This window comes from Coturnix japonica, chromosome 1 (assembly GCF_001577835.2).
Source record: "Coturnix japonica isolate 7356 chromosome 1, Coturnix japonica 2.1, whole genome shotgun sequence".
In the NCBI taxonomy this organism is placed as follows: domain Eukaryota; kingdom Metazoa; phylum Chordata; class Aves; order Galliformes; family Phasianidae; genus Coturnix; species Coturnix japonica.
In genome coordinates this window covers 43,002,509-43,015,879 of record NC_029516.1, presented here as the reverse complement: position 1 = coordinate 43,015,879, position 13,371 = coordinate 43,002,509, and the positions used below count along the sequence as shown (strand labels likewise).

At 43.2% G+C, this 13,371-nt stretch overlaps 3 protein-coding genes across 5 annotated transcripts in view; 1 reads left to right on the top strand and 2 right to left on the bottom strand.

The window, feature by feature from the left end:
* Window positions 1-2,109, bottom strand: part of SCYL2 (SCY1 like pseudokinase 2) — a 31,622-nt gene extending 29,513 nt beyond the window's left edge. For both annotated transcript variants that reach the window (XM_015859033.2, XM_015859036.2), the window contains exon 1: window positions 1,909-2,109. The gene's annotated coding sequence lies outside the window, so the exon portion shown is untranslated. The remainder of the gene's footprint in view (window positions 1-1,908) is intronic.
* Window positions 2,110-3,528: 1,419 nt separating this feature from the next.
* On the bottom strand, window positions 3,529-12,497 carry ACTR6 (actin related protein 6). Its single transcript, XM_015859048.2, has 11 exons — window positions 12,262-12,497; window positions 11,647-11,764; window positions 10,856-10,924; window positions 9,085-9,208; window positions 7,630-7,765; window positions 7,028-7,084; window positions 6,507-6,605; window positions 6,246-6,324; window positions 5,423-5,594; window positions 4,428-4,566; window positions 3,529-3,807 (listed from the first exon to the last, which is right to left on the bottom strand). Exons 1-11 carry the CDS (start codon window positions 12,327-12,329, stop codon window positions 3,678-3,680), a joined length of 1,191 nt encoding a protein of 396 aa, XP_015714534.1. The 5' UTR covers window positions 12,330-12,497; the 3' UTR covers window positions 3,529-3,677.
* Window positions 12,482-13,371, top strand: part of UHRF1BP1L (UHRF1 binding protein 1 like) — a 51,090-nt gene continuing 50,200 nt past the window's right edge. For both annotated transcript variants that reach the window (XR_001554349.2, XM_015859001.2), the window contains exon 1: window positions 12,482-12,734. Coding sequence is in view for 1 of the 2 variants with exons in the window: in XM_015859001.2 (XP_015714487.1) it covers window positions 12,502-12,734 (233 nt within the window). In the remaining variant the exon portion in view is untranslated. The remainder of the gene's footprint in view (window positions 12,735-13,371) is intronic.

The window sequence follows — 13,371 nt, the reverse complement described above, 5'->3', positions numbered from 1 at the left end:
TTCAATTTATCTTTGGCATCTGTGTATTTCAAGTCAAACGTATCTGAAATTGACCATGCTATTCAGCCATGCAATTTTTCTCCCCCTTTCCCAAAAGAGAAAATAAAGGACCACTCAGGAGCAGAACCAGATATGATGCATATATAGGATGAAGAGGGTCTTAATTATGGGAATCAGAAGCTTTAGATAACAAGACACTGAAACTGAGTAGTCTAAATACAATGAAATGAGAATAATTATGTGCATACTTGGTATGTATTGTTTTATTGAGAACATCTGTGAATAAACTATGGAAACAGGGAGTTCCTTTATTAAATCATATTACTATTTATAAGTGACATTTTATAACAATAAATCAACAGTTATGCCATGGACAAACACATGCAATTCTTAACTGTGCAGCCCAAGACCAAACAGTTGTTAGACACTGTCCAATATTCCTTTATAAATGAACTTTTTATTAACCTGATGAATAGGAGGAAATCAGAATACTCCGCCATCCTTAACACAGCAATAGGAATCTCTAGAACATTTTCTGCAGCGATGTCACAGGACAAACTCTCTATATTAAGGAACTACAAAATCAATCCTAACAAGCTTAAAATAACCACAAATCTCATTTACTTGCTGTTAAATTTTGTGCTATTTGTGTTGTTTCATTCACTCCCTACTGACAGAGGAAAAATGGTGTAGCATTCATTAATTCAGAACTGCCCTCTACTGCGGGTGACAGATTAACTATAGTGAGACAGCTAGAAAAGCCAGTAGGTGAAGATGCCCACAACATCCAGGTGTCTGAAGGGTCAGGATTTAAACAGCAATCCTAGCAGGCCTCATCATCAAGGACAGCATACTTTGAAAATACATGAGAAAAAGAATAAACATTCTGTTTTGGGAAATAATGATAATACCACAAATCTTCTTAATGTTATTGATCATAGCTGAAATATGGAACTTTAGTTCTCAGCTGTGGGAAACTGGTTCAATTGTTCAGTTACTCTAAGACTGAACTATTGTTTATATAGCAGAATTAACAGCCACGGGGCAACAAAGCAAGTCTGTCACCCAGCATGATAACTTCAGCTCAAATTCAAAGGTAACAAATGAGAAAAGTACAAGATCTTATGAATAATAGTGCTTGGACAAGCAACACAGGACACGTAATTACACTTAAAAACTTTTCTTTTCCTGTTTGAACGCGAAGGGTTATTGATAACGAGTCCATGACAGCAAGAACCTGATAACTACACCAAGTCTATGGAATCTGGAACCAATCCTAAAAGGAAATGCAGCATTAGCTTAGGACATGGTTTTTGTGAAGCCCCCTCACAACTGCGGGTGGTCCTGGTGCTGATATACATCGGCAGAAATACATCAGCACAGTGACAACCCTGCCACTGTGCGGGAGGAGTAAGCAACAGCCCTCACAGCAACAAAAATTGAAACAAAACAGTGAAAATACTGTAATAAGATCCAAAATAAACCCCCAGAGCAAGTCACCTTCACGGCTTCATTTTTTTTTTTTTTCTTCTAGCATTTTGGTACCGAACTGCAGCTGAAACCTGAACAAGAACTGACAGCAGACGGCTGTGCCGGTCCCTCGTTAATAGGAGTGCCCTGACCTAAACACCGCACAACCATCGACTGCCTCTCACGGGCCGGCCCTCCGCACCAAACATGTCACTGTTATTTACAGCCAGAGCGGACCGCAGCGGAACCCCTCCCCGCAGCAGCGCCGGGGCGGTGCGGGCTGTACTCCGGCCCCACGGCCCCTCCCGCCCCGCTGCCGGGACGGGCTCTCCGTCGGGCCCGAGCGCGGCTCCCGGGCCGCGCACCCGCAGCCCCCGCGGCCCCGCGCAGCGGCACTAGGCCCCGGGTGGCCCCGCAGGGCCGGGCCGCGCCTCTCACCTGAACCCGGGGCGAGCCGCTGGAGCGGGACCCGGCCGCCCGTCGCCCTGTGGGCCCGGAGGACCGGCTGTCGGCTGGCTCCGCCAATGGCTCCGTCCCGTCCCGCTCCGGCTACTCCATAGCGAGAGCCACGGCGCCGGGAGAGGGGCGGCCTGCGCTCGGCTCACTTCCGCCCCGCAGGGGCAGGGCCGAGGCGGCGGCGGAGGTAGGCGGCGGGGGGCGGGAAGTGATGCGCGCGGCCGCTTCCGTTATGGCGGCTCGTTCGGCTCCTCACCTTGGGGGTCTCCTGAGGCGGCGGGGCGAGCTGTGACGGGCCGCTCGTGGCCGGCCGAGGTGCGGGGCTGCGGCTGGGACGAGCAGCGGGGGTCGCCCGGAGAGGGCGTGGGAATGTCAGCACCTTGGAGATGACCAGAAGCCGGCTGGACTGGCCCTGCGGTAGCCCTGATGGAGCGGGGGGTCGGAGCTGAAGGCGCTGCCAGCCTCAGCCTTGTGGTTCCGGGGAGACGGCAGTTAAAGTGGGCCAGAAATATGCCAACCGCTTTGGTATGGCTTGTTGGTTAGGCTGATGTTCTGGTGTGGTGTTGAGAGCAGAGCGTGTGCAGGATCACTACAGCAAAAACTTCCTCACTCATAATTAGTATCTGTTGCTTTTCTTCTGTTGACTCTTCCCAGTGTGTGTGTGAGTCAGCTCACAGGAAGAGCTGATTTGTGAAGTGATATCGTCCTCTATTTTTGTAAAATTAGGTATGGTTGCTGTAGAGCTTACGCATCAAGAGAGAGGACTGATGTCACACAGTAAAAATATCTTTAAAATGTGAAAGCGATGCTTTTTATGCCTGTCTATAAAACTTTCATATAAACATTTTGCAAATGGTGATGGGCTTTTTCAAGCAAATCAGCTGTGGGATCATAGAGTCATAGAATATTCCAAGTTGGAAGGGATCACTGAGTCCAACTCCTGGCCCCACACAGCACCACCTGAAATCAAACTGTAAGTCTGAAGTCCAGACACTTGAACTATGACAGGTTGAGGCTGTGATCACTGCTCTGGGCAGCTTGTTCCATGCCCACCGCCCTTAGGTGAAGAACCTGTCCCTAACTTCACTTCAGCTTCCTCTGACGCAGCTCTGCGCTATTCGCTCCTTTATTATCCAGAATAGTCTGGCAAAGTAGCATGATCTTTTGTTCCTGTTCATACAGTGTCCTGAGTTCATATGCTCACAGATGGGTTACATGTAGCTTAAACAGATACGAGTAACCAGGCCACAGCTGCAGACTTCACCTCAGATACAAGCCTGGTAGATTGCAGAAAAATGAGGAGGTAACTTAATTGCTCTCCTAAAAAATAAATAAAAATCCCCACAACCCACTAACCCCAACCTCTTCTTAAGAAGGAAATGTTCCAATTGCTCTTTTTCTCAAAGTCTATGCATATTACCAATAGCAGAGGTCACATTTCAATTATATCCTCCTCATACTATTCACTGACATAAATCATAACCAAGGGTCATATATTCATTTTTAGAATGGACAAAGTTGAAGTGACCTTTTAAGAACTGTTCAATATCCATTCACAGTTCCATAACAGTAACATTTATTCAGTAAAGCAGTCAGCAAAGATTAGGCTCGTAAAACTTTATTCTGAAAATGAACTTCTCCCAACCCAGAGAAATACAGGAAAGCTAAAACACAATCCTAACTGACAGAGAACAGCTCAGAGCTCCACTCCGAGTAAAACAATGGAATAACAATATAACCAACTATGCTACTTAAATATCAAATTTCTCTTCACATATATTGTGTCCGTGTTCTTCATAATCTTCTCTGGTTACCACCAAGTCTTCAAAGTCATCGTTTTCAGAAATGAGCTTCCCGCCTTCCCAAGAGTAAGTAATAGGGCTGAAAAATGAACAAAACCACTGTTAATCTTGTGCAAGTTCATTTAAAATACAGTTCTTAAGGCAGGTGGGAGGCAGGTGTGAAGGGGGCAGGAAATGGAAATGTCTTTGTATTTTCTTTGCACAGGTAACTATAAAAAACATTCTCTAATAATACTTCAAAAGGTAAAGATAATCTTTTTTATGACCAAAGACTACTTGTTTACCCTGTACCGTATATTTGCTCTCTGCAAAGACATTATTCCTTCAGATCCCTGAAGTGCCTACATTAAAACTGACAAAACAGCATTCATATACTAATAATTCTTTGAAGTAAAGGACTAAACTCAAATCATGCATACTTATGTATCCACTTCTCCTGAAGAGCCTACGGTCTTACTGATCTATTTATAACACTCATCCTGGAAACAACCACTTGAGTGCTTAACTTTATTAGGCAATATACCAGACAGGCAGATGGTCTCTAAATATATTCAATTTCTCTGAAAACATGACAAATTAAAACAATCTTCTCTTGAACGATTTTGGTTCATTTAAAGGGATTAATATAAACATTACGCATCTTTTAATCAGCAAAAGAAGTCCTGCCTCCTAGTTTGTTCAGTACAGTTTAGGACTTACTTTTCAGGGAGAACAACAGAAACATCGTAGTCAGTTGGAGTAAGGCATCGCACTTCAGAATACACTCGATCTCTGAAGCCTGGAAATAGCGTGTTTCCCCCAGTCAGAACTATGTTCTTGAAGAAGTGAGGCTGCATCTCTTCAAGATAAATAAAACCCAGAGTCAGAGACTAAGGATGTATTTAGAAATGACAATTTTCCTCCCCAATTTTGTTATGAATTGGAAATGAGTTAAGAAATACATAAAGAAGTTGTGATAATCTAGCATCAACATCACAGTTATATCCATTGCAAAATAAAACTAATCAATCATCCTTTGTTCTTTAATTTCTAAAAATCATGTTTTCTTTTAATTGCCTATTAGATTTCATGCCTGCCAAACACATTCTCCTTTCAAAATGAATTTTATTTTGTACTCTAAAAACTGTACCATTTCATAGTCTCAACACCTCCATCCTTATATGGCATCACGAAACCTATGAAAATCCTTGTAGTAGTGGTAAAATTAACTACATCTATATAATCCATAACATGAAAGCACCGATATTAATTCTGTCCAACACAGCAGTCAGAAAGGTTTTAGGCTTTGATGCTTAGAAGACTAAATTTGGCCAGGTTGAATTTTCTTTCACTGAAGAAAAATTTAAGTATATCCCATCATCTAAGACAGGTAGATCACATTAGCAATACAGTACACAGTGATGAAGCCCTGCCAGGCAGGGAGGTTGGAGCTTCATGATCCTTGAGGTCCCTTCCAACCCGGGTCATTTTGTGCGTGAAGCAAAAGTAGAAGCCAATCTAGGAACTACCACAAAGCTGTGTTTGGGTAAGTGGGCATCATACAGACAACAATCACTTCCAGGCTATATGATACATGCCAAAAGACAGAACAGCCTACCTGACACATTGAGAGTATTTTGCTTCTTATGGCTCTTTGGGTGCTAGAACAAATTTAAAATAAAGTAACAACTTCCAAAATACGTATAAAATGATACCTTCTGGTAAATTCTGAATAGAATCAACAATGGCTTCAGGAATTCCCATCTCTTGGATACCAATATCTGAAGGATGGAAGAGTATTTCTGGAACCGCAAATCGTTCATTTGTTAGGCGAAGTATTTGTTCACCAGTTTTGTATTTTCCACTGAGCACCATCTCTTCCCTTGGCTAAATTAAAGACAGAATAGTAAACATTGTTTTAGGAAAGAAGTTATATTCAGGAGCATTCAGCTAATTGTTTTTGTGTACTATAGTGGTAAGCCATATATTCCACAGTGGTTGCAACCAAATTCAACACACTGTTGCACTGATGGCAACCAGAAATCTGAGGATAGCAGGTCATTTTCTCTTGCTGATTACATTTGTATGTATACTACAAGTTAGTATTAGTACATGTGAATTACTATAAAGGAACATGCTTCAGGAAGAATGTAAGCTAGATGAAATCTTGTTTTTAAGCAGCAGATACAAAGTGTATGGAATCTTCATGAGAAACTGCAACATAATTGTATCACAAAAATAGATGACAACGTATCTTGGCATTTTTCTACTACAATAAAGAAGAGATGGTGCCTTCGCCATCGTTCAGTTTTCATACCACAAACAATATGCCTACAAGCATCTGAGCTAAGGATTTGATACTGCCAAGTAACACAGCTCAGGATTGTTGGCATTTTAAAAATTCTACCTACTAAAGCATAGAAGATAAAGAAGTTACAATGCAGTATTAGAGCAGAGAAAGGCCTTTAAACAAACAGGAACAGACTTGTGCAAAGGAAAACAGCCCAAAAACTATTTGAAAACTCTTGACATCAATACCTTGCAAAATCCTTTTTTGATTGTGCTGAAGTCTGGCAAAACATAATCTACCATGACAGTATTTTCCTCTCCTTTTAATCTGAAAAATAATGTAAAATACAACAAAATAAAGAACAAGTTCTAAATCCCGCATTTTTATACTGATAAAACTTCCTTTGACTTATCTTGATTTTTTTTAATTAACAGCATATTTTCATTTCTTTGTACAAATCGATTACTGAAAAGTACCAAGTTTTACCCTTAATAGCACTGCATACGTACTTAGCGATCTCCATGTCCTTGTAGAAGTCTTGAGACACATAACACACATCTTCCTTTACTTGATTAATCACATGCGTTTCATCCATAACGTGTAACTGCCTGTGCAAAAACAAACAAAATGAACAACATCTACCATTTAAAACAAAATTTAAGTTTGACAACAGTTACAATTCTTAGCATTATTTGTCCAGTTGTTTATTGGAGATGGGTTACCAGTTTTCAGACTATGGGATCTGGCACTGCAGCACATATTTGACAGCTGTCTCAGTAGATTATCACTCAGCTGTCTCAAACTTTTAAGAACCTGTTCCATTGTGAACATACAGGTTACTTCAGCAACTTCAAAAGCCCCGGTACTGTGATGAATGAAGCTGTTAAGTGTTTATAGTGACAATTTCAAGCTCAGGACAGCAGCCAGCTGATTGTAGCAAACAGTTCCCTTTAAACAGTATTTAATCTAAAATTCACAGAAAGAATATCTTTGCAAACTTGATCATTTTATATCAAGTCTCATGCTTTACCTGTAAGAGATTATCTCCTTCAGATGGTTGGTTAGCAGTTTTCCTCCAACATTAATCCTACAGAGATAAGGTAGCACAAAGATTTTTGTTAACTTCATCACAGAGATGGAGGTGATTGTCCCCCTCTGCTCAGCTCTTGTGAGGTCCCATCTGGAGTTCTGTGTCTAGGCCTGGGGCCCACAGTACTAGAAAGACACGGAGCTCATGGAGCATGTCCAGAGGAGGGCCACTAAGATGATCAGAAGGCTGGAGCACCTCCCCTATGAAGGAGATCTTTATAAGGGTGGATGATAATAGGACAAGGGGGGTTTAAACTGAGACAGGGGAGGTCTAGGCTAGATATTAGGAGTTTAACACAGGATGGTGATGCACTGGAATAGGTTGCCAACGAGGCTGTGGATGCCCCATCCCTGGAGGCATTCAAGGCCAGGCTGGATGTGGCTCTGGTCAGCCTGGTCTGGTGACTGATGATCCTGCACAAGTCAAGGGGGTTGGAACTGAATGATCACTGTGGTCCTTTCCAACCCAGGTCATTCTACGATTCTATGATAATTCTACGTATAGCAAACAGTTCTTCAAAAAAAGAATGTAATGTAGTTTACCTGATAATTGCTTCCTTCTTCTTTTTACTTCTACAGTATGGTACAATATGCGTAAAAGAATATCCACTATCCACAATGATACAACACAGCTCAGATGGATTATCCCGGAAATACCTGTGCGCACTAAGAGCTCCAGCTGAAAGACAGAAAACCCACTCAATATTTACATGAACACGCACTTTTAGAACTTACACTGATATAAAAGTGCTTCAGATTGTAAATGCCTTTGCCAGACTTTCAAGTACTCCGTACAGAACACTACAACCAACACATGAACTAATTTTGATAGTGCTAAGATCAAGTATGCTTAATGATAAATTTCATGACAACAATGCTGCATTTCATTTGCTAATACAAAAAAAAAATAAAATATTAAAACAATAAAATAAAAATCACCATTCCTAAATGAAGAAAGTCTTCACAAAACCCTTGGCTGTCTTTCTCAGGTGCTATCTCATTTCAGAATATATTCATTATCTCTGCCATCTTTCTCTCCTCTTTGGTTTCCTTTAACTGAACTTAAAGGAATGATGCACCTGTACAGCCTGGGAGGAGTTGTCCTTGAGAGCAGCTTGGCAGAAAAAGACCTAGGGGTCCTGATAGATGAGAAACTTAACATGAGCCAGCAGTGCGCTCTGGCAGCCCGGAAAGCAAATGGGATCCTGGGCTCCATCAGGAGAGGGGTGGTCAGCAGGGATAGGGAGGTGATCGTCCCTCTCTGCTCTTGTGAGGCCCCATCTGGAGTACTGTGTCCAGGTGTGGAGCCCTCAGTACAAAAAAGATATAGAGATTTTGGAAAGGGTCCAGAGGAGGGCCACGAAGATGATCAGGGGGCTGGAGCACCTCCCCTATGAGGACAGGCTGAGGGAGTTGGGTTTGTTCAGCCTAGAGAAGAGAAGGTTGCGGGGTGACCTCATTGCAGCCTTTCAATACCTGAAGGGAACTTACTCCCAGGAAGGGAGTAAACTCTTCGAAAGGGCTGATAATAGCAGGACACGGGGAAATGGTTTTAAGTTAAAAGAGGGAAGATTTAGGTTGGATGTTAGGGGAAAGTTCTTTACTAGAAGAGTGGTTAGGTCCTGGAACAGGCTGCCCAGTGAGGTTGTGGATGCCCCGTCCTTGGAGGTGTTCAAGGCCAGGTTGGACGGGGCCCTGGGCAACCTGATCTAGTAAAGGTGTATGTTTGGTGGCCCTGCTGGGCAGGGGGGTTGGAGCTACATGATCCTTGAGGTCCCTTCCAACCCGGGTAATTCTGTGATTCTGTGATTCTGTGATTCTGTGTGATTCTCTTAAAGTAGTAGTCTGGGAGAATTCCAGTTTGTATACAACCACTATCATATTACTCAGAAAGACAATAAAGTAATTTCTGCACATGCATATACACATTTATGTTTATTTATTTTCAAGTCTGAACTTTCAAATGTATAAATGTGAATTAAAGTGGGATATACTCACCATTTACTCTGAGAACTGCCTGAAATTGATATTCTTCAAATAGGATTTCATTCATTGATTCTTGTATTGAACTGAAGTTAAAATAAGGTTCAGTGATAATAATATTGGTATCTACAAAATCCACCTATGAAAAATACACAGGAATTGCCATTACTTTCAGGGAGACCTCACTGTGGCCCTCCTGTATTTAAAGGGAACTTGCGAACAGGAGAAAAACAGACTTTTTACACAATCTGATAGTGATAGGACAAGGCAGAATGGTTTTAAACTAAAGGGGAGATTTAGATCATGTGTTAGGAGGAAATAATTTACTCAGAGGGTGGTGAGGCACTGGAACACACTGCCCAGAGAAGTTATGGATGCTGCAACCCTGGAACTGTTCAAGTCCAGGTTGGACACTCATCCCTGGGCAATCTGAGCTGTGAGCAGTAGCCCTGCCCACCGCAGGGATCTGGAACCAGATCATCTTTAAGGTCTTCCTGAATGAAGCCATTCTGTGACTCTATACTATGTTCTGCACCAATTGAAAACTATGTAAATTTAGATACACGATTATAATTTGCTACATCTGATAGCAGAAAACTAGGCTTATTAAGTTCTACTTTTTTTTTTCCTTTTTAAGGAATTTATGAGCAGTGACAGATCTCAACATATTAATGGGTTAAAATATACAAGAAGGGAGCACCTTCATTGTGTACTCTGCTCCCATTACCGTCCTTAACATTATAAGGCAGCATTTTAAAGAGATATGCATAAAGAACTCTACAATAGTCAAGTAAGATACAACCAACTAAAGAAAAGCATCTCTTCAACAGCTCAGCATTTAATCAACATGAAATTCCACGACAACTAGTGAACTCTAGCCAGACCAGCAGAAGATCCCGGACTTTCCACATGTACTGATTCCTTGAATTCAACAGTGAAAACTTCACAGCTTTTTTCACTATACCTACATATAGATCCAAACATATTACATGCATTATCTCCTCTCTAAGGCCTTTATTCACAGGAAAGGAGTAAGAAAACCAAAAAATTCTTCTTGAAACTGTGACTGAATGGAATTCTAGGCCCAAAATTTAAATGAAAGCTAAATATGAAAATCCGGTACTATGTATTTCTAAGTCCAGAGACTAAGCATTTTGGGTCATTAGTTTCATTCAGAGTACAGTTCTTCCCACTTAGGCATCGCAAAAACATCCCAAGTTTCATCTTAAATAACAATACAGCAAGAGCAACCTTACAATGCTTCTTGGGCTAAATCCAGCTGGCATCACAAATTAGAAAAATTACATTTCAGATCTTTATGTTTTAATCATACAGTTGGCAGAAAACAGCCAAAGCTATAGTTAATTCATGGAATTTGGCCAACTGACCTAGTTCGTAATTCTCCTTTACATCAACAGTTCCTTAATCTCTAAACCACACTGTATCTGCCTATGATGACTTCCTTTTTTTTACTAACTTGTACTCTTCTTTAGAGTGACATGAATTTAACATACGTAGATCGTACTCAGTATGGATACACACAAAACTGAAAACGTCAAATGCTTTTCAAACTCCTACCCCAAAGCTCAAAGTCACTATTTTCCTCATTAAAAACAGATAATAATAAGAAAATGCCCGTGATTTCTAATAGAAGTCATTTACAAGGAGAAAACTAAGCTCAACAGTTTTATTTAATAGTTGCTGTGTTTACAGTAAATCAACCATTGAGTATAAAACTGATAGAAATTGATGGTTAACCAAACAAATAAACAAAGGAGGGTCTTACTTGGTACATTTCTTTTCCAAATAGATAATCCCAAACTTGTCTCTGGACATCCCAGTTTACCAAATAACCCTGTAGAAATTTGGGGGGAAAAAATAATTGATTAGAAAATACATTTACATCTGACACAACTATTAGAAAAAAATACAATTTTACTTTATTTTTAATAAACAATTAGCAGAGATCTAAAGATACGAAAAAAAGCCTGATAGGCAAGCAGCACAAATGGAGATTTGAGAGTAAAAATGCCAAGGAATAGATGTTACATAAGAAAAAAGAACATTACTATCATCTTTATTCTCTCGTGTAATCGATGATCTCTCATGTAATCAATGATAGAACTAGAGGGAATGGTTTTAAGCTGCGCCAGGGGAGATTCAGGCTGAACATTAGGAAGTATTACTTCTCGGAAAGGGTAGTTAGGCATTGGAATGCACTGCCCAGGGAGGTGGTGGAGTCACTGACCATGGGAGAGTTCAAGAAACGTTTGGATGTGGTGTTGATGAATATGATTTAGCAGGGAAGTATTGGTAGTGGTTGGACTAGATGATCACTAGGTCTTTTCCAACCTTGATAATTCTGTGATTCTGTGATCTTCCATTGATATGTTAACTACAACCTTACAAAAAGAAGGTAGGCTCCTATACACATTATTCTCTTTGACAGAAAGGAGTACATTGTCGAGTTGGGATGTCTATGATACCATGTTATATACCCTGCAGATGTGGCCTGTAGTGTGAAACACATTCCACTAAGCAGTGGTTGCAGTGCTAGACTGGGGTTCATTTACTCACTTTCTGAAAAGGGAGAATATAGAAGAGGCCGGATGGGTCTTTGATTTCATCTAATTGATTTGCCGTGAAGGTTTTCAAGCGTGCGGTCTTGGATCTGAACTGGCAGTTGGGGATGACGCTGGAAGAAACACAAGCATTTTCTACACATCCCAACGTAAGACACAAGTTGACTTCCCATGTCACTTTCACAGTAGCGTGTCTTCAACAAAATATTTGTAGCTCTGCGTTGTATTTAAGGTGTTTATCAATACAGGACACCGAGAAAATACTGCAGTTACTCTTATGGTACTCTTAATGGCAGGTACTCTTAATGGCACAGCTGCGGGTACCCCATCCCTGCAGGCGTTCAGGGCCAGGCTGGACAGGGCTCTGAGGTGTGTGGCGGCCCTGGACAGCCGGAACTGGCTGAGCTACGAGGCGCCATCCGACCTCAGACACCCTGTAACTCACAGGGTGGCGGAAGGGGCGTGTCCGGCCGCACTATAGAGGCGGGGCCCACAGCGGCCGTAGGGGCGGGGCCGGGCAGCGCGGCGGCGGGGAACCGGAGGGATTGAGTCGCCCACGGGGAGCGATCGTAAAGCAAGGCACGGCTCCAGCGCCGCCCAACAACCTCACCTGACGTGCGCGTGGCTGTAGCCGATCTTGGCGTTGTAGGCGCCGTTATCCAGCACCAGCGTCGCCATGCTCCCCACGGCGCCACGGCCGCCGCCGTCCCAGTATTGATCCGCCACCGCCGTGGATCGTTATGGTTACCATAGAGCGGAGGTGCAGCGCGCGGGCGCGTTGCCGGCCGGGACGCAGGAGAACCGCGGTGCCGCCTCCGGAACTGCTCCCGCCTCTAATACCGGACGCTCGATGTGCTGCCGAGCCCGGCGATTGGCCAGACGCCACCCGGAAGCGCTCGGCCCGCCCCGCCGCCCCTGGCAGCCGCAGTGCGCATGCGTCGGATCCGCTCCCAACTCCGCCTTCTCCAGCTCTGCGGATCAGCACAGCGCCCCCTGGCGGCTGCGGCGGGCAGAGCGATATGTGGGCAACAGCTCCTGCTCTATCGGTCACGCTATCATTGAATGGCCTGCATTACATTCAGGGTAGGAAGGTCATGCTTAATTGGGAAGGTCATGCTTAACTAATCTTGTGGCCTTCTATGATGGAGTGACGGCGTTGGTGGACGAAGGGAAGGCGACCGATGTCATTGACCTGGACCTGAGCAAGGCCTTTGACATGGTCCCCCATCACATCCTCATCTCCAAATTGGAGGGAAGTGGATTTGATGGGTGGACAACTCGATGGATAAGCAATTAGTTGAAAGGCCGCAGACAGAGGGTGGTGGTCAATGGCTCTATGTCCAGGTGGAGGCCGGTAACGAGCGGCGTCCCTCAAGGGTCTGTCTTGGGACCGGTGCTCTTTAACATCTTTATTAATGACATCGATGAGGGAATGGAGTGCACCCTCAGCAAGTTTGCTGATGACACCAAGCTGAGTGGTGCAGTTGATACGGTGGAGGGAACAGATGCCATTCAGAGGGACCTCGAAAGGCTGGAAAGCTGGGCTCGGGTGAACATAATGAGGTTCAACACGGCAAAGTGCAAGGTTTTGCACTTGGGCCGGAAGAACCCCAGGCACCTGTACAGGCTGGGAGGAGTTGTCCTTGAGAGCAGCTCGGCAGAGAAGGACCTGGGGCTCCTGATGGACGAGAGACTCAACATGAGCCAGCAGTGCGCTCTG

Excerpts from the sequence above, each read along its gene's own strand:
- ACTR6 (XM_015859048.2), bottom strand. The coding sequence starts at position 12,329 with ATGGCGACGCTGGTGCTGGATAACGGCGCCTACAACGCCAAGATCGGC. Across the intron at positions 10,925-11,646 it reads ATATTCTCCCTTTTCAGAAA|GGTTATTTGGTAAACTGGGA; the intron begins GTGAGTAAATGA and ends AAATTTCTACAG. Across the intron at positions 6,325-6,506 it reads AAGGACATGGAGATCGCTAA|ATTAAAAGGAGAGGAAAATA; the intron begins GTACGTATGCAG and ends ATTATTTTTCAG.